General features: G+C 34.8%; 1 protein-coding gene across 14 annotated transcripts in view; it reads left to right on the top strand.

Annotated features, from left to right (window-relative positions):
- Nucleotides 1–21,634, top strand: part of Src42A (Tyrosine-protein kinase Src42A) — a 261,953-nt gene that overhangs the window by 152,067 nt on the left and 88,252 nt on the right. For 8 of the 14 annotated variants that reach the window (XR_010951292.1, XR_010951291.1, XM_067775729.1 and 5 more), the window contains one exon: nt 14,808–19,985. The exons of the other annotated variants lie outside the window; for them this stretch is intronic. Coding sequence is in view for 6 of the 8 variants with exons in the window: in XM_067775729.1 (XP_067631830.1) it covers nt 15,115–19,985 (4,871 nt within the window). In the remaining 2 variants the exon portion in view is untranslated. The remainder of the gene's footprint in view (nt 1–14,807; nt 19,986–21,634) is intronic. 14 annotated transcript variants of the gene reach the window in all.

The raw sequence follows: 21,634 nt of genomic DNA, 5'->3' as shown, positions 1-21,634 counted from the left end.
AACCACTGCCGCTAGATGGGTCTCCTAAGCATTATCTAAGCGAGGATACGCGTGTATAAAAAAACACGGCTATTTTAAATTTAAAGTTAGGGAATTGACCCCCAGTGCTCAGTTACCAATCCTATATATGACCTCATTAACTGTTTATTGACTTCAATTTTCATTTTCTTTTTGCGAATGGTTTTAACTAAACTTTTTGACGACTCCACTTCACTTTCGTTAAAATAAATTTTGTGCAAATTTATTAAGTGCGCTTTTAAATTAGGCACTCTATTATTTTTAAGCTTCTTTTGGCATGTTGTACACGTAGCTAAACCCGTGTCTGTATTATTTTCGAAATACATCCAAACATTACTTCCAGATGTCATCGGGAAATGAATAGCTTACCGCACCAAATCATACTAAATCTTGTAAATATGTTCTTTTAGTAGCAATATTGACCACAAAACAAAAAAGACATAATTTTAAATACTGAGAACTAATACAAGGTACAAACACACACCAAATTGGCAATTTATACCATTTAGACAATTTATTATGCAATTTATCATATAATAAATTGTAATAACAATTTGCCAATGTAAAAAAAATTGCTTAATAAATTGTTTCAAACTGCAAATACAACCTTGTAAAGTGTGTTTATTGAGTAGATTTAGACGTCAGTTGCGCATGGCTCAACTATATGGTTGGCTCATCTCATCAGCTGATAAAATTTTTTTCATTTCACTGGAGTAGGGATTGTCAAAAGAGGATGGCAAACTCAAAATCAAACCAAAACATTGAACACATTTTCTTACAACACACAAAAATTTCAAAGTTTTGTGTTTTCATTCCATTCCATTCGCCTAATTCCAACACGCACATTTTGACACTCTGAACAAAGGTATGTTGTTGCTATAGAGATGATCCAACTGGCTATCAAATTACTATTGTGCAAGCTAAATTGAGTTGTATGAGCACCACTCAATTTAAATTGAGATTGCCGCAATTTATTTTTCTATTTGAACATAGTATAACGCAACAACTAACCCCTACCAGTGTTCGGATGTACATATGTATGCAGAAATATCTCATATATTCTATTTTTTAATATACTTTAAATGGAAATGCATGTATGTACAGCGTATTACGTACAACGCTGTAGCGCCTCGTCTTAGTAAACACAAATCATAACCAAACGCAAAATATCAGTCGCTTACAGTTTGCAAAAAGCGTTGATTTTCATATTTCACGACTTCTGCTTTTTGCGACTGCTAAAATCAACACTATTGATTTTACAGCGACTGTGGCCACTGAGGAAAACCGCAGTAATATCAATAATTAAATATACGAAGGCGCGACTGTTTACGGCATTTAATTTCTTTCGCTTTTCGTTGTTTGCTTGTGCTAGAACTGAGACTGTTGTTTTTCTCAAAAGCGCAAGCACAAGCAAGTGTTCGTATTAATAAGTCAACGAACAGTAAAGTCTATGAAAATTGAAATTTTGGTGAGTTTTACTATTCCGACTGCAGTTTTTTAAACACTGGGTACGGAAATGTTTGCGTATAATTGGTGCTTATAATTTTTTGACTTTAAAAAGCTATTATTTACCAAATTCGATAAAGGTTCTAACATTGTTGCACCGCTGCCATACTTATCATAGCAAATCATCTCTTTTCAAAGAATTTTGCTCCAAATTCTCATTACCAACTATAATTGAGGTTAATTTGTTTAATTTTTTTTTGAGCATCTAAACTACTAGCGCTATTATGCAATACTCTTTTTTAAATGTTTGTGTTGCCTACGTACATCTGTTTGTATATAATGCGCATTTTCTCATTTTAACTTTTAATGCAGCTTTTTCAAGGCTTATTTAATGGCAATACATTAAATATTTTCACGACCATGGCACAGCTATTCACTTATTTGCAGCTTCACCAAGCCTTCTCATTCAGCGTAGTTGTCTTTTTCTTCTTTTATTTATGAGCCAACATAAAACTGCACACATTTGCAAGCTCATATGCAAGTATTTTCGTAAATATTTGATAGTTTGTGCCAGTTTAGAGGTGCACAGTGTAGGGTCTATATTTAGTTATTTATTTTATACATGTTAATATTTTTACTTGTTTGTTACTTGTGATATTTTAAGTTTTTTTAAAATAATTAAGTTACCTTTTTTAAATGAAAATTTTTATATTAATCGCAAAAAAGAAAATAATATATCAAACAAATAATTTTGGTTGAATAAACATTTAAAATAAATAAATATAATTAACTATGCACAGTTTTTGAGGCCTCAATGACGTGCGGAAGTAGTGAAAACTATTTTTTAACCGCATTTTCAGTATAATGGAAAGAACCATCCGCTTCGAAACACCACCATCGGCAGGCGAATATCACCACTGAAAAAATTATGTTCCAAACATTTTTGGTAAACTATTTTAGCAAGAGAGTGTCGTTCTCGAGAAAGGCTAGTACCTTAATGGTGCTTTGTTACACTTCAAGTTATCGTTAATACAACAACAACAGCAGGAGAGTGGAGAAAAAAGTTAGTTACATTTCCTTACCACTGTCCATCCGGGTACCTTATCGTCCATACAAACTTTAGCTTTTAGCTCCACAAAATCCATTTAGTAGTTGGCTTTTCTATTTTAAGACCATGACCATTACATTAAGTAAAATTTTTCGCACTGCCTATTTAAATCACATGGATGTGTAAAATTTTATAGCTTACAATAACAAGCATATCGAACTAAGAGGCCATTATCAATTGCATTAGCGACCACTAAAACTGAAATCATGGTATTTGTCTACTTATTTGAAATATCGTCTCTAGATATTTGAGGTGTGTAATCAGCGCAGTATGCTATGGAATGACTAAGTGCTGGATGAAAATGTGTATACTTTGTATTGATGGTTCTTAATACATTGTATATGTATGCATAGGTACACTAGAAGTGGGTAGACTGTGAAAAATTAAAAAAAAAAAAACGTCCTCTACATTGTTTTCTAGGTAAATGCGCGTAGAATGTAGCTTCTTAAAAATTTTATGAAGATCGGTTGAGCAGCTTTCGAGATATTAGTGGTGATACAAAAGTATAAATATAGTAAGAGGTATAATTAAATATAGATTGCAAAGTTACTTCAAAATATTTTTATTGAAATGTTTAATACCTTTTGTTTTATATCGATATTGTCATATTTAATTCAATAAACACGAAAGAAAATAGGTTTAGTAAACAAGCTTAGGATATAGCAGATTGCCACTATGTAAAATTTCATACAAATCGGTGAAAAATGGCAATTCTTTTAAAAAGCACTTTTACTGAAAATCGAAAAAAATCGTAGTTCCTTAAATCTTAAAAAAATATGTAGCAACTTTGTCAAAACTTCTTAGCCTGGGGAAGATCGTCCTATCACCGCTGGTAGTTCGAAAATGTCTCGTCTCTGAAGCGTGTTAAATTGGATCTTGCTTTATTAATATTCTGTCTCAGCATAAATTCAATAAATTTTCACCTGAGGTATGTGGGTAGTTTTGAATACATTTTTGAGATAAAGCGTTCTTCTGGAATGGTGTCTAAGAGAAGGCTTTCTTCACTAAAATTGTATAGTAGGGCGTTTTCGTAATACATTTTGAGATGGAAGGTTATCGAACCGGCAATCGATATATGTTGAACTTTACGTGAAGATTATAATATCCCGGCTGAAAAACAATCTATCGCAGCATAAATTCAATACCTTTTCTGCTGAGACAAAAAATGTTGACATTCTTCTGGAATGCTGTCGAAAAGGCATTCTTCGAAAAACTTGTCAGTTAAGACATTTTTGAAAAAAATGTTGAGAAATGTTGGGGCATGTTGAAACCAGAAGTCGATATAAGCCTAGCTTCTTATTGCAAACTTTTGTTGGAGTCTCTTATGCATACAATTTTTGATTTATATTTTTAATTTCTTAATTAATAAATATAATATTTAATTTTTATTCTTGCGTTTCTTTTTGTATTTTTTTTCCTTGTTAAGACATTTTTATGCTTTGTTATATCTTTGACTTAATTTTTTTGCGTATTTAAATTCGAACAATTTTCTTCATATGGTAAACTTTCAGTTTTATTTAAAAAAAATTTAAATTTTTTTTGTTAAATTTCTTTAAATAATAGACTTTTTCAATATATTTTTTTCTAAATATTTTGTTTTTTTAATTATTGTATTTTATTTTTGGTAGCTTTTAAAAAATTTTACTTGTTATATTTTTATTAAATATTTTTTTAATTTTAATACAATTTTTTTTTAATTATATATTTTTCGTAATTTGTTTCTTTTTAAAATTTTTGATATATCTCATTTTTTGTTGCTATAATTAAAATTTGTTTTTAATTTGACCACGTTTAACGTTATTTTTTTATTAACATTTTTTCCTGTACGGCTTTTAATGCAGATAAGCCCAATGCTTTTATATATTTAAGTTTTTATTTTTTATTTCTTTATTTTCAACATTCGTATGCAAAAAAGCAATAGCAGCATTACATGAGGTAATGGCAAAATCTTCTCCGGCCAATAACTCCTCGCCTGGATTTACTGCCCTGCAAATGGAACACAATGTATTTTTTATTTAAGTTTTTGCCTTCGATTATCTTTTGCAATACGTGAAACTTGTTTTGTTTGATTTATTTGTTTTTGTTGTTTTTCATTTATTTGTTTTTTGATGAAAGTTTGATTATCATATTATATAAAGTTTTTTTTTTTTGCTGAAACTGAAGTTTTTCATATTATTTTGAATTTTTCTTTTTGGTTGCGTGCATTCATTGCATTGACATTGGCATTCGCGTGAATGACATCTTTTGTGAATTTTCGTCTTGTTGGCTTTTGTGTTAACCTCATTTATTAAATTTTATTTCTCAAGCTGGTAACTATCTAGATTTTTTTTTTCCAAATTCAAGTTATGTTTGAGCTCTAGGCCAATATATACATATGTTTATTAAAAGACAGCAAATTTCTTTAAACAATATATATATATATATGTCGAATGGTTTGTCTTGCCGATATTTCGACTTCAATCTGAATTCATCTTCAGAATGACATACCTTGAATATATTAACTAAAAGGCCGAAATACAAGAAAGTAATTTTTTTTTTTCAAATTAAAAAAAAATATTTAGTACATCCAAAGTCAATTATTTATACAAATTTATTGTTAATGATATTAGAGAAAAATTACAGAACTTTACATGGCAACATGGCATGTTTCTAAAACCAATCCTTTTTTGTGTACTGAGATCCGAACCTGTAGACATGCCAGGCGCTTGTGTCCACTCAACCATGGGACAACGCCAAACTTGTAATTGTAAATTTCATAGTTCATATATTTTATATGAGAAACACCCCCTTATAATTTGAAATCCATACGGAATTTCATTTTAAAAACGCGTTTTTTTTTTTAACTGATTCATCGACTTATTAGGTTTTACTTTTCCTATAGTTTTACATATTTTTTTCTCATAACAAAAATAAAAAATAAATATAAAAGCGAACCATTTCAGTGCGGCAAATTCTGTAACTTAGATAAATAAATTCAAAATCAAAAAGTAGGAGAATGCCAGACAGTCAGCTTAGTAGCTAAACACTGAAAGAAAAAATTTCGTAAAATCAATCGAAATACTGGTCAGCTCAAACGAGATTTTTGTTAATTTGTATCCATGGCAAATAGGTGTTGAATCAACTTAGCACAAATTGTTGATTCTGAATTGACCGTTTCAACAGTCAAATCAACAAAACAAGGGTAATCGTACGTAGCTTAGCTTACTAATGTCACCCTAATACAAAAATGTTAAAATAACAGATTTATAGTAACAGTGAAGGCTGTTGATAGGACACAGATTTCTGTAGCAGCATGGTAATAAGACCAAAGTAATAAGCTGTAGTTCGATGTTAAAATGACAATCGAAATGGGTTCTTTTAACAGAAAAATCAGATAAAATTTTTGAAAATCCGACTGGAGACAGCTTCCGTTTTTCTGAAAATACCAAAAAGCCCCGTCTCAAGCAGTTTTTCATATAGATCCGTTTAACGCAATCTTATGCATGCTGAGTAGATTGCACGCATTTTCATGGAGGACGAAACTGGCACGATCTGATATGAAAAAGTAGCCAACATTTGTTGCAAGCAAAGCATAAGAAAAGTATTCGACATTTGCTTTGGCTAAGGATGCTTTGGAATTATTTTTTCCACTTTTGGTTTTTTTTAACTTTTTTAAAATAAATTTAATATAATGCGATAAATTATGTTGATTCAGGAACAAATACGCCGATTTGTTGCTTTTACTAGCGTTATTTCTTTCCGTATATAGACGACTTACTGAATGAGCAATGCTAACATTAAGGATTTTAATTCTTATATTTACTTATTTCATTCACACATCGGACACGTCAATATACATTATGCAAATACTTGTTTATTCGCGCTTTAATGCTTTTCCATTGATAAAAAGGATGCCACCACTTAACCTCTTTTTTATGTTGTATAAAAAAAATAAATGCAAAGCGCGATTCACCTCCAAGAAGGTTCAGGCCTAGCTTCTCTTTTAATTTGCGTCGTGCTGCTAATTAATTTTTTTTTATGTCGACTTCGAACGGCATCTGCAAAGCGAATGAATTTTCACTGAGAAACTTTTCATGGCAGAAATACACTCGGAGTGTTTGGCAAATCACTTCCGAGGGGTTGTGAAAAAACCTCTTTCTAAATTTTTGATGTTGCACCACGACGGCGCTGTGTTGTATACATAAAAAATATTTTTTAGCCGCCGCATGAGTGCTGGACTATACTTAATATGTATGTATATAAAGATTTTATTTCATAGTGCAGTTATTATTTAAGAACTGTCTCAAGTACAATTTTAAAACGCTAAGCTAATGAGTATGATTCAACAACAAACACTTTAGAGACCAGAATATGTGTGCAAATGGAAAATGGTTAATGATTGTCGGCGTTTAAAAGAACGTGTTTTTATGACTAATATATGCAGAAAAAAGGTGGACGCAACATTTTTATATAGTTCTAAAATGTTTCTTGATTCACAAGGTTATTCTTTTAACTAACATAAGGAAAAGAAACAAAATAGCTTTCGCGATTTATCTCAGAAGAGATTTGGCGAGCATCTCTTGAAGCTTTTCATGGCAGAAATACACTAGGAGTGTTTACCATTTCACTGCCGACCCGACTTGAGACATTTTTTTCTAATTGAAAAAACTTTTTTTAATTTTGTAAATATTTATAAATTTGTTAATAGAGAAATCTATATAAAAATATAAAAGAAGGAAAAAACTAAAATCTTAAAAAATAGAAAACATAAAAAAATTAATTAAATAAAAAACAGAAAAATTTAAAAATAAGAAAACAAAAAAGTAAAAGAAAAAAAATTAATAAGATAATATAAAAATTCATTAAACTGAAAAAAGTTAAGTAAATAAATAAACTAATAAAAGAAAAAAAATATGTATGAAATAGAAAAGAAATGAAAAGAATGTAAAAAGTTGAGGGCCGTGTTCTTATGTAAACTTTAAGATTTATCCGTCGATAAACAGTTTTTTTGTGAAGAAATTATGTCCTTTCTCCACTGATAAATTTTAAAATTCACATGAGCTAAGAAAGAAATTTAAAAATGCAAATAAAAACTAGAAACATAAAATTATATAAAAAAAGAACAATACAAAAATAAAATAAAACAGAAAGAAATAAAAAAACCCATAGAAAAAAATATAAATTATAAAATTTTTAAATAAAAATTATAAGAAGAAAAATAACAAAAACTAAAAAAATTACTCAAAGTAAAAAAATAATAATAAAAAATAAAAAAACTTAGCTCAAATAAACTAATAAATAGCAGAAAGATGTAAGTTAAAAAGTCGTTATTCGTAGAAAATCCGCACAAATATTTTTGTCCTTGACGTATATTGAAACAATTTTTCGTCATTCCTTGTTCCTTGGAGAAAAAAATATTACACTGCAAATGGCGCAACGCCGAAACCCGATTTTCTCCAAATTGAGTTTGACAAGGTATGACCATCACTCCAATAGTAACAACAGCAACAATAATAACGCTACAAAATCCACAAGTAACACAACCAAATAAAAAAAAATATTAAAACAAATATTCCGCATGAATAAGAAATTTGAAACCATGAAAATTTCCGGACGAATAGGTACAGCCTTATTGTATATCAAACTGTTTGTCAATTTTGCTTTTATCTTATATCAATATTTAGCTAGTGATATTATTACTAATGGAACAAAGCGCATTATTTTAGATATTTTTTGTTAATGTTAGTAGAAAAAAAAATTAAAAAAAAAAATTAATACGGCTTTCGTTGGTAGAGCACGCTTTTTCATCGGTTAACTTTTTAGATCCAAAGTATTGACAATCATTCTAGTGTAGAAGCCAAGGTTTTTAATACACTCATAGCAGTCATCTACTTTTAAGCACCCGAGGACACTGAAGAATTTTCCGAGCCATGACCCCATTTTAGCTTATTTTTAGATATTTTTGGTTCCAGTGTCGCTGTAGGCATTTAGTTTTTCTTCTTTCTTTATAAGTTTTTTTTTTATTTACGAAACAAATGATGTGCAAGCAAAATGCTTTCCAGTTTTTTTTTTTTTTAATTCCAAATGTCTAAGTTTTCTAGTCACGTGCGTTTTTTTATCTTCTTTTCTGTTATCTAACAAGGTAATGCGTGCCAAATTGAAGTGCTGACAGCTCACACTCCGAGAACATGCGTCTTGAATGAAATGACGCGGTTATATCTACTTTAAACAAAAATTAAAATGTGTTTTATATTTTGTTTACGAAATAAGTGCTAAGGAAAAATCGCTTTGAGTATAATTAGTTTTATACTTCTTGTGTCACTTAAATTATATAGGAAAAATGTTTATTATCGAAAATTCAAAAACATGAACAAATAATTCATTTAAACTGTTACTAATAACTGGAAAAATTCATTAGTTTTCATCTTTTATACTGAATGCTAATGCTGAATAATAAAAATCATAAATTCGCATAAATAAATCAAGCAAAAGTAAAATATAGACAAAAAATATAACCGATTGATTAACCAATCCAGAGTATGCGTTTTTTTTTGTTACTGTCGTAATAAGCATTGCGCATGCGCAACAAATCAATGAATGAATACATGTTCTCTCTACCTTTACTGTATAGCTAAAAAACATGTCACACATGCATGACGCGTCTCATGCTTTTCTTCGCACTCTTAAATATTAATATTTATGTCCTTTGCTAATTGCAAATTTTTCTGTTCATAAAAGCATAATTACACATGCATATTTACTTAACTCAAACATTTGTTGTGTAGCATTTGAGCAAATTTGTATTTAGATAGATATGCCAAAAATACACTAAAATAATCTGTTAACATTTAATGCTCACATATTGAAACCAGTAATTTACCTCATTTTAATTGGCATAACAAAAATTGCTTGATGTTATTTTTTCGCCTTTTTTCCTATTTTTTTCTTCTATTTTTCTCCCGCCACTTTTTTGGCAAATAAATATTTTGTTTGTGTGAAATATATATCACTGCCTAATTTGCATTCATTAATTGTGGTGCCGCTACAAATTGGTCACTACATTAGGTGAATGGGAATAATGAGGCGAACGAACTAAAATTCGAGCAGTTCAAACTTTCAAAATAAAACGATTTTATATGGCAACACATGATTATATATGTATTAAGGCGGTATTAATTAAAATTTCGTTTCTTGAAAGAAAAAACTTGTTTTTTGCAGTTTTTCTTTTTAAATACTTAATTTTTGAGGAAAAATTTATTTCGGGGCGTCTCCTTAGAAAAAGTTGAAAATACATCAGAAGTAAAAACATTTTATTTTATATTTGAATTTTAACTATTAATTGTTACAAACAACAGTTTAAATCTATTCATTTATTTATTTAAACAAAACACACGGCCTTCGTTGTGTGATTGTAGCGTGCTCCGCCTGCCGCACCGTATGCCCTGGGTTCGCACCCCGGGCAAAGCAACATCAAAATTTTATAAATAAGGTTTTTCAATTAGAAGAACATTTTTCTAAGCGGAGTCGCCCCTCGGCAGTGTTTGGCAAGCGCCCCGAGTGTATTTCTGTCATGAAAAGCTCTCAGTGAAAACTCATCTGCCTTGCAGATGCCGTTCGGAGTCGGCATAAAACATGTAGGTCCGGTCCGGCCAATTTGTAGGGAAAATCAAGAGGAGCACGACGCAAATTGGAAGAGAAGCTCGGCCTTAGATCTCTCCGGAGGTTATCGCGCCGTACATTTATTATTTTTTTTTTTAATAAGAAAGAATGCAACATTAATAAAGGAAAATAAAAAAGATAAATGGAAGAAAAGAAAATTAGAGAAAAAACTAAAAAGGGAAACATTAAAAAATAAAAAAGAGGTAGAATAAAAATGAATTTTTATAAAATATTACAAAAATAAGAAAAAACACACTGCAAAAAAGAATGAATTAATAAAAATTAAAACAAAACAAATTATGAAACATTGAAAGAAAAGTACGAAATTTCACAAATAAAACTAACTTACTAATTTAAAATTCAATAATTTTCATTAAAAAAAATTAAGAAAATAAAAAATAATAAAACAGAAAAAGAAAAAATAAATAAAATAAAAAACATACAAGAAAAAAGTATAAAGAAAAAACTAATAAAAAGTAAATAGAAAAGAGTTGATTAAAGAAAATTTCAAAACTGAAAAAAAGCTTAAAACTCAACAATTTATAGTATCAATTGTTGTTATTGAATTCTTATAAAAATATAAACAAACACAAAAAGCTATGAAAACTAAATTCAAAAATGTTAAAATATTAAAAAAAGTTAAAATAAAAAAATGTCAAAATAAAAAAAATGTTAAACTAAACAAAATACTTAAAGATTAAAAAATATATAAAAATCCCAAAAATTTAATTAAATACAATTGCCAAGATAAAAAAATTGTAAAAAAAATATAAAAAATAAATGAAAAACATAAAAAATAAATCAGAATTAAAAAATATGTATGAAAAAAAAATTTATAAAAAAAATAGTACGATTTCTTTCGCCTACCACATCGTAGATCCAGGGTTCAAGTCCTGGGCAAGTCAACATCAAAAATAATAATAAAAATTAAAACAAAAAAAATTACTTTAAAAAGTACTAGGTACAAAAAAATTAATAAAAAAAAGTAAAAATAAAAAATAAAAAAAATTTAAAAATGTTAAAAAAATTAAAAAAGTTAAAATAAAAAAATGTCAAAATAAAAAAATTGTTAAACTAAACAAAATATTTAATGATTAAAAAATATATAAAAATAACAAAAAATTTATTAAATACAATTGCCAAGATAAAAAAAAATTGTCAAAATATATAAAAAATATAAAAAATAAATAAAAAAAATATAAAAAATAAATCACAGAATTACAAAAATATATATGAAAAAAAAAACAAAATAAAAATTAATAAAAAATAGTACGAAAGAAAAAAATTTGGAAACAAGTCAAGTTAGGTTAGTTTTTAATTAAAGTAATAAAAGTAAATAACTGGAAAAATAGACGAAATTTTCTTTTTATATATTTTATGGGATAGTGTGAAAAACATAAAAATAAAAATAGATCAATTAAAAAAAAAAAAAAACAAAAAAATAAAGAAACAAAATAAAAATATACTTATAAATGAAATTTTAAAAAAGACGGGCGGCCGCCGTGGTGTGGTGGTAGCTTGCTCCGCCTACCACATCCTAGATCTAGGGTTCAAGTCCTGAGCAAGTCAACATCAAAAAAAATAAAAACAATTTAGTTTTTTCAATTAGAAAATAGTTTTTTAATCGGGATCACCCCTCAGCAATGATTTGATGTGTATTTCGGCTATGACAAGCAGAAAACTATTTTGCCTTGCAGATACCGTTCGCAGTCGGCGTGAAACATGAATGTAGGTCGCGCCCCGCCAATTTATAGGAAAAATTAAAAGGGAAGCTCGGCCAAAAATCCGGAGTTGTCGCACCTTATATTTATTTTATAGAAAGAATTATATGATTGGAAAAAAAGTTTATAAATTAAATAAGAATAAAAAATTTATGTAAATAAATATATATATAATTTTAATTAAATGTCCAATATGGGTTGACTAAATCTTCGTCAAGAAAATAAAAATATGATCATATGTATTTAATTAGCGAGCTTTGCTCATATTTCTTTATACAATGGTTTTTGTTATTGATATTAGAAACAAATTGTAAAGTTTACAAACGGCGATGGTTACTAGGACATGTTTCTGAATTACACTTCTTCGTCAGCTAGCATGCTCAGCTCCCGAAAAGCTAGCTGTTGAAAAAGTGAAATTCAGAAACATGTCCTAGTAACCGTCGCCGTTTGTAAACTTTAAAATTTTTCTCTAATATCAATAAGAAAATAAAAATAGTTAACATATTGAAAAAAAGAAAAATATATATATATAGAGTATCGCGAAGCTTTGATTGAGTTCGCTTTAAGACTCAAGGTCATTAACACGCTTTTATTAGCTTGGCCTGTATGTAACGGAATCTTTCAGCTTAATTTTCACCGGTTTCTAGAAGTCTGATTAATTTGAAACTTTGCATACGTATCAAGGACCGATGACAATGCATTACTTGGCCTTATTGCCACTTTGAATGGCCATAAGTTTGATTGAAACTTTGCACACATATCAAGGCTCGATGACAATGCATTAATTTGATGGTGTGGTGACATAAGGTCAACGGCCATAAGGTCAATTGGCCTTATTACCACTTTGAATGGCCATAAGTTTGATTGAAACTTTGCACACGTATCAAGGGTCGATGACAATGCATTATTTTGATGGTGTGGTGACATAAGGTCAACGGCCATAAGGTCAATTGGCCTTATTACCACTTTGAATGGCCATAAGTTTGATTGAAACTTTGCACACGTAACAAGGGTCGATGACAATGCATTAATGTGATGGTGGGGGTGACATAAGGTTAACGGACATAAGGTCAATTGAACTTATGACCACCCCAAATGGCCATAGATTTGAAACCTTGCACATAATGCGAAAAACGCATTCCTTTATTAATGATAGAAGTGGATGCATGGCACATCTACGAAAGAGCATACTGCAGCCCTTTTAACACGCTTTTATTAGCTTGGCCTGTATCTATCTATGTATCCATGTATGTATGTAACGGAATCTGGAGTGGAGCCGAGAGCCCCGGTAATGCAGAGCTCCGAACTCCGTTGCATCTTTTGAAGCATTTTAAGTTAGGTACTTTTATCTAGTGCAGGCCACCAGACCAAGGTACCATAAAGAAGAATCGGGCGCGCAATGGCTGTGTAAATACAGTAGGTCACCTTAGGGGAGAATCCCCAGGAGGTGCCAATTGCCCTCTTGCACGTGAACAGCTCTGCTGCTGCCTTCTTGGATTGCTCCACTATATGGTCACTCCATAACAGCTTCCTATCCAGAATGACTCCCAAATACTTGACTTGATCGCTAAACGCTAAGAACGTACCCCCAATTCTTGGCGGTGTAAGATTTTGTACTTTGTAACTCCTCGTGAAGAGAAGAAGCTCGGTTTTATCCGAGTTGACTTCCAAACCTGTGGCGGGTTGTACTCTTGGAGCAGCTCCTGGATGTCAGCTGGGTCCGTTGGCGTCACTGGAACCCAGGCTCTAGCCCTTGGTCGTGAGGGGATATCACGCGCCACCACTACCTTGAGGCGCGCGCCCGGATATACCACCCCTATCAGCGTGACGGCGGCCCTATAGAGGTCGACCGACCTGGCGTCGTCACAGGCAATTAGCTTGACATTGCCCTGGAACCACCCTGCATCGGTGTAAGATGGCGGTGGACCAGGGTTGCCTTTTTAACCTTAACGGTCACCGTAGCGAGCGTGGTTTCGATCCACTTCCACTGTTGTTTCGGGATCCTGCCATCTTCGCTGCTCTCGTCTATAATGCCAATGATCTGCCGACCCTTTGGCAATTTCGGCGAAAAACCGCGTCCAGCTTCCCTGCGTCTTGGCCCTTTTCGGTGCCGTGGGGTTGAATTCATCCACGGACCGCTGGCGTTTCGAGGTTTCATCACTCTCGACTAAAACTTTTAAAATTACTTGAACTAAAAAATTAAAAATAAATACTAGTTTGAAAAAACTAAAAAAACACGCTTTTATAGCAAACCGAACTAAAAAATAGAAAATATTTTCAATTGAAAAGAGTTTATATAACAGTAGTAGAAGGTCAAACAATCGTTTATAGTTAATCACCTCAAAATAAAATTATAATAAAATTTAAGTTATTAACAGAATAATTTAATTCACAGTAAAAAGCGTGGGGTGCTTGATATTGAATGTTACAATCATTCTATTGGCAACTATCTGAGAGGAAAGATATGAAATGTAGTCAAATGCACCCCACGCTGTTTAATCTGAATTAAATTATTCTGTTAATAACTTAAATTTTATTATAATTTTATTTTGAGGTGATTAACTGTAAACGATTGTTTAACCTCCTACTACCTCCTACTAAACTCTTTTTAATTGAAAATTATTTTCTATTTTTTAGTTCGATTTGCTATAAAAGCGTGTTTTTTTTAGTTTTTTCAAAATTTTATTTATTTTTAATTGCAACTTAAAATTAAATTTGCAAACTTGAAAGTCTTTAAGTTCTTAAAGGAATGTGCAAACACAAAAACAAAAAAGTCATGCAACTACAAAAAGAAGCGCGCACACGAAGTTTACTTTTACTTTAAATAAACATTTTCACTAATACTTTCATTCATTACACATTTCTTCCAAACTCAGCAAATTAGAGCAAATAAAGAAAGAACGAGGACAGCCGCAAATGAAATCTCCGTCTAGATAAAGTAACAACGACAAAATCAAAAACTAATAGTAGCCGTAAAATAATATCGCAACGAATAGTGTTTATTAAAAAAAGAGCAGAAACAAAAACTTGACAATGACCAGACGTGTTTACATTTAAAATAAGCGCGCAATTAGCGATTCTGTAAAAGCGCATGTGCATAGAAAGTATTTTCTTTTTTTGAGCGGATAAAACGCATCCGTATAATATTTGCGCACTGTGCGCATCCATTGTCAACAAAAAAAAATGGCAACCATGCCAGTTGTTTGGTGTACAGATCCAAATTCAGTAAACAAACAGCCCACAGCTTTCGCGCTTCATGGCATACAATTGCAAGGTAATGTCACAGAGAAACAGGTATTAGCGCTACGCGAATTGGTGAATGCTGCTGCCGAGGGAAGACTTATATTGCCTGCTGATGGAACATTCGTGCTATTAGATAGCGGAATTAGCATCGAAAGTTCGATAGTGAAAAGTGATCATAGCAACGTTGTCGGTGATGTAGATGGAAATAAAGAGAATGCAGTGCACAATATGATCGCGCAAAGTGTAAAGAATGCGAATCAAGGTGCATCAGAGGAAAAACAAGCGAAAAGCACATATATACTTATGCCTGTGGCGGCCAGCAAACAACGTCCGCAGTCAAACCAAACATTTTCGTCTATGCATGCCCTTACCACCACACCTACCATGCCAGAGCGTGTAGAAATAGTCGACGAAGAAGATGATGATGCAATTGAGGAGGAAGAGGAGGGACAAGAACAGGAGGATGTTGAAGATTTCGAGCCAAAATGTTCAACATTCACACCGCCCAGCTCTAACGATGGCAGCAATGAAGTACTCTATGAATTTCTCTGTTGCGCCAAATGTATGAATGAAATTTATGCAAACAAATGCCAATCTCCCACTTCAGTGCGTGCGCGTTATAGTAGTAATTGTCAATATAATAATAATGCACTTGCCATCACACAAACCAATCAAAGTCGGCGCGCTTTAGCTGCAGAACGTTTACAACGATTACTTAGGACTTCCGGACGCGCTAGCGCATTCGCAGATAGGAGTGCAAGTGCTAACGCAGCGGCTTGTAACGGTGCTAAAGCCAATGAACTATCAACGCCACTAGACGATCCTGTATATACTATTGCCAATAAATGTACTCGCCGTTATCAACAGCGTAGGTTTTACCTGAACTCTGTCTTCTCGGCATTGGTAGCACGTAATAGACAAAATCGTCATAAATTACCAATGCAAAGCGTTAAAATATTTCATAATCGTAACATTGCAATCAGCACAAATGGTAGCGTTAGTGGCGCGGGCAACAGTAGCAATAATGCACAATATAAACGTAGTAATAAAATCGCCAACACCTGCCTATCACTGCTGCCAACAACAACGACGCTACCCGCTTATGCGATTGTGAATAAAATGTCAAACGGAAACGAAGCGCTCACACAGTCGACTTGTCGGCAATTGAAGTATGTGGATTCAAGGGAAGCGCAGCAAGAGACGCAGGGCGCGAATGAAATTCATAACAGTTGCGCGCTAACACTGGACGATTACACCGTGGAGGCCATTAGTCGTGAAGAGAATGCAGCGCGTACGGTCATAGCGGAAAGTTCAATGCGTGCTAAGCAAAACAACTGTGATATAACAATGGAAGTAAACGAAGAACTAGCGTCTGCTAAGTCTGAAGTTAAAGATCTAATTAGCTTCGATGATGATGACAATGGCCACGTTAAACTTCATCAAACAGCAAACAACGACGCTAGCGTTTGCGATAATACAAAGACCTTCGATTTATTGTGTGCGCCGAACAAAGACCCACCGACGGCATCTACCAATATAGTCAACGACTGCATCAACCTTCCATCCTCAGCAGATGCGCTTTGCATGCAAATTAGTGAAACAGACAATTACGCGGCGGTCTCTAACTCAAACGCTGTTGCTGGGGGCGTTACGGCTGCGCTGGGTGGCTCGCAACCACAAAGCAATAGTTCCAGTCGTAAAACAAGTTTCGATTCAACTTGCACCATCAGTTCAATGGATTCTGGCTTCATTGAGATGCAGAATAAATTAGAGAATTCATTACAGAGTGCCAATGGCGGTACTTCCACGACCGCTACAGCTAATGCGTCGAATGCGCGTCCCTCAATAGAGCACGTTTTCGATGTTAGTCTTGATAATTCAACGCGCATCCCACTTATTGCTGGCGAAACTTGTGATACGCCGGAAAAAATCGCGCGTCTAAACTACAAAGAATGCCTCACACAGTCACGCAATCGACGTAAATCCTACGAGGAATTCAAGGCAATGTTTGCCGCCGCAGCACATGGTGAGGGATTCATAAATGGTACAGCGGCGTTAGGAGGAACGGCAGCGGAAATAAGCGCGCGTCGTAAAGCGCTACAAACGCGTAATAGCAGCTGTTGTGAGAAGGAAATACAACACGTCGCGTCAATGACAACGCCCGAAACAACGACACCAACAACATCCGCGGTTACAGCGGTGGTGCCGACAATCTCGAATGCATTAGAATCGATATCAGAGCAAACAATTGCTAACACAACAGAAGCTAAGGAGGAGGAAAGCCAACGTCGCCGCCAAAGAGGTGATGCTGGGGACACGGTGCTTGCGCGCTTGCCTATCACCACTGCGTCTACACTTGACAATCACAATACAATTGCTTTTAATAGCGCTATAAAATTAGATTGTGTAAACAAGTTTGCGGTGATGAATGCAACTGAAGTGGATACTGCTGACGAGTCGGCCGCACTCCCAGCACTACCTACTGCACTAGCGGCGACGACTTCAACACAACAAAGTGCAACCACAGAAATTTTGCGCAAGAATTCCGATTATCTATCACAAATACTCGATCATAAGCTGCTGGCAGCTAAAGAGAAAGAAAAAGCGCATTTACGTCGCAAATCGTATGAGGAGTTCAAACGTTTGGTGCGCGAATGCGAAAAAAAAGTAGATGTTGTGGAAAAAATCAATGATGTGAATGAAAATGTATCGCCAATGGCAACTTCGACCCCATTTAAACGCCAAAATTCGCGGCATCGCAAAAGTTATGCATCATTTTTGTTAATGCGACGTAACTCACTAAAAGAGCAACAACAAAAAGCCACTTCTTTGCACACGTTGTACAGCACCACAGATGGCACTGGCGACAATGATGCAGTGGAACTTGGCGAACAATCGCCAACCAACAACAACAACGCCATTGTACCGTCAACAACTGCGCCAGCGGCCATGAGCAGAGCTGCTAGCGACAGCAGCAACAATAACTATACCCGCAATTTTAAAATCTACGACAAACTAGTTTATGGCACCATTTATGACATCATTCAACGCAAAAATGACATTTACAATTTAACATATCAAAAATACGACAAATATATGACATATGGCACAATATATGAAATTCTGCATCGTAAAACATCGCAGGCATCTTCAACATCATCGTCCGTGACAAGCCCAGGCGACTTCTTTCAACGTAAAAGTCTATCAGCAATATTGGAAAGAGATGGCAATAAAAATATCAGTGCGTGCAAAACGGAAAAGGATAAAGACAAAGAGAAAAACAAGTCATTAAAGGCAACAATAATTTATGATATAATACAAAAACATCAGGAACAGCAGCATCAAACGCAAATGCCAACGTTGGCCACCACCACAGCGGCTAACGCAAGCGAACCAAATACGGTCACCTCAACCACAAACTCTACTTCCTCGGTACATTCTAGCATATCACAGAAATATGGTACGATTTATGATATTTTACAAATGGAGAAATCAGATGCGCATACACAAGCCAACACACTTGCTGCGGCGACAAACCCAGAATCCAAAAATCGTTTTATTGTTAGTAGAATTGATGAAAGTGCTGTCTTGGCGGCTCGCGCTAGTGATATCGCGCAACAGCAAACAGAAAGTGCTATACAGAGCATAAGTACAACAGCCGCAACTGCTACTGCTGAGAAGCCGCAAACCGTAGATGCAACCACACTCACCTATTGTGAAGCGCAAAAGTCTGCAGCCAAAACATCGAAGCCAAATAAAATGAGAAGACTGTCTAACATATTATCCTATACTAAGCAACATAATAATACAAAGTGTGAGAAGTCTGAAATTATAGTTGAGCAACAAGAGCCTGCTGATATACATAACACAAAGAATGCAACATCCAAATCAAAGCATCAGCACAAGCGACGCTTTGGCATGCCGCAGCTATTGCCGCTCGATAGCGAGGAATTGTACGCGCGTATTATAGCACAAAACCGCGCCGCTACCACAGCTGCCGATAAATTGGCAGCGCGTGGTGGTATAATAAAATCCAGCTCTTTAGATGCTATATCAAAGTCAGCCGCTGCTGCTGTCGCTCTTATCTCACCACCAGCCACACCTTCGCCGCCATCACCACGACGTAGCCTCAAACATCATATTTGTCTGCCAAAATGCCCCTTGCCTTCGGCGCATACTACTAGCGTTGCACCAAGACCGCTACAGAAAAAGCTCTCCTTGGATAGCTTTGAACCACGCCTGGCAGCAGCAGGCATAGAGCGCTCGCCAATGCGTCGTTGGTCAAATCAATTGCCAATCAAGTGTAATTGCGGCGCACCTGCGTTGAGTGACTCACGCGAAGGCTCGCCAGTTTTGTCGTCTTCCTCTTTAGGTAGCAGCGCTGAAGACTTATGCACGTGCGAATTAACTGCGCAACAACAACGTCAACGTCGTCGCCAAGAATACTTAAGACATCAGCACCAGGACCAGCAAATTCAGCATAAACCTACCTGCCCAAATTCCTTACTATTTACATCAGGCTCGGAAATACAAGAAACACATAGCGCATCACTATTGCCTTTGGTTAAATCTTCGTCTTCTTCATCGTGTGCTCGTAATGCCGATTGTGCTTGCGCGTCACTTGAGAATTTTAAAAATTTCCGCCTCGATGCCGCACCGTCTAGTCCCAAAGGGAATGTCAGCAATAAAACGACTACGGCCACCACCACAACGTCAACGAAGGGCGGCAGCTTAGCGCTGGCGTTGGCCAAAGAGACCAAATCGCGCCGCTTGTCGGAGTTTACGCGCGGTGAATTTTTAAATGAGAAACCGTAAGTAATCACGTACATTTAAACGTTTATTATGCATACATAAAATTTTAAGTTTAACTAAGGTTTGATTAGTCAATTTTATTACTAAACAGAAATGCGTTTTTTGTTTAAACAAAACTGTAAAGGATTTTTTCAATTTCTGAAATTCGCAGAGCGGGAATTTTCTCAGACTTATTTTTTTTTTTTAAATAAATAGCTAATATATAGCTGAACACACCACACATTACTTAAACTATGCTAATCTGACTGCGTTGACTGGCCCCGGCATTTTCTCTGTAACATGCACGTGTTTACGAATGGTTCCAAACTAATGGAAGGGGCCGTGCCTGCTGTCTACTGTGCTGATCCAGTACATCCTACAGACTGCCAGACTGACTACATTACTGCAGCATCTTTCCGGCAGAAATTATAGCTGTAAAGAAACCAGCATAAACTCTGGAGGAAGCGTGGTTTGGCAACACACGCTGAAACGACGATAGGCTACCCAATCCGTTTGAGAGAAATCAAAAGGAGACATGAGCAGGAAGGGCGTGGACAAAGCGCACATTTTCTAAGAGCAACTGCCAAGCTTACGATATTAGCCTCACAAAGTTGCTCATATGTCTGAAGAGAGAAGACGTAAAGCTCACGATGGGCAGTTAAGCTAGTCCCTGAAACCTTCTTGTAATTTCCAAGAGGACAGAGTTATTCTATGACATAAGTCCTGGCACCCGATTTGGTCGTCAAACAAATTCTGGCACCCCCAGCGGGTTACTCGGCTTAGAATATACCGCAGCAGGTATGCCTGTCGTAAGAGGCGACTAAAATACCAAATTGGTTCAAGGGGTTGTGTAGCGCAGCCCTTTGAAAGGGTTGCCAGCACAATATATAGCATCTCCAACCCAGTTGTCAACTTTACCTACCCGTGGCGAATCTTGTTTCTTTATCAGTTGATGCTCTGGCGACCTCAAGCTCCTCATGGATCTAGGGGGTGGGAGGGCGTTATGGCCTAGAAGGTATGTGGTGATACTAAATCGTTCCCGGACGGTCGGGCTAGTACCTTAATGGTATTTGTTACCGGAACGTACAGGATCTGCATCCATCCGGCAAACGACCATTAACATGTAACACGCTCCCCAAGGCCTTCGGGGAGTGTCCTTATCGCTACAACAACAACAACAACAAATTCTGGTAACACGATGGACACATTCAGTCAAGCAAAAACATCGCGTTTGGTTTCGGCGTAATGATTCGGCTCTCTCTCCTTCTCGCCACGGTGATAGGCTCATGCCAGTGAAACTTGAAGTTGTAGAGAAGCGTCAAAAGGGTTGCATGATCTTTAGCTATTTGTTTCATGGATATTACCGAATAACTCGCAGAGTATAACATCACATTATCACAATACAATGCGTGCGTTTGATTCTGTCGGCAAATGCAATTTTTCTCTCTTCCTATATCTTGCTTATAGTGTGCGCTCTGTTGTGTTTGCTTTTCTCTGCCTATAGAAAATTGTTCAGTTCCATCGCGCTATTGGTTTTTAGCATGGCGGAACCATACAAGGGATGGGAAAAAATCAGATGATTGGTACTTTTTTAAAACTTATTTCACATCTTTTCTTCCTCTTGTGTTACCAATTCGCGCCGGATAGCGCAGCGGAAAAGCGACTGGCG

The sequence above is a fragment of the Eurosta solidaginis genome, chromosome 3 (assembly GCF_040869045.1).
Source record: "Eurosta solidaginis isolate ZX-2024a chromosome 3, ASM4086904v1, whole genome shotgun sequence".
In the NCBI taxonomy this organism is placed as follows: Eukaryota; Metazoa; Arthropoda; class Insecta; order Diptera; family Tephritidae; genus Eurosta; species Eurosta solidaginis.
This window is presented reverse-complemented; position numbering and strand designations above follow the sequence as displayed.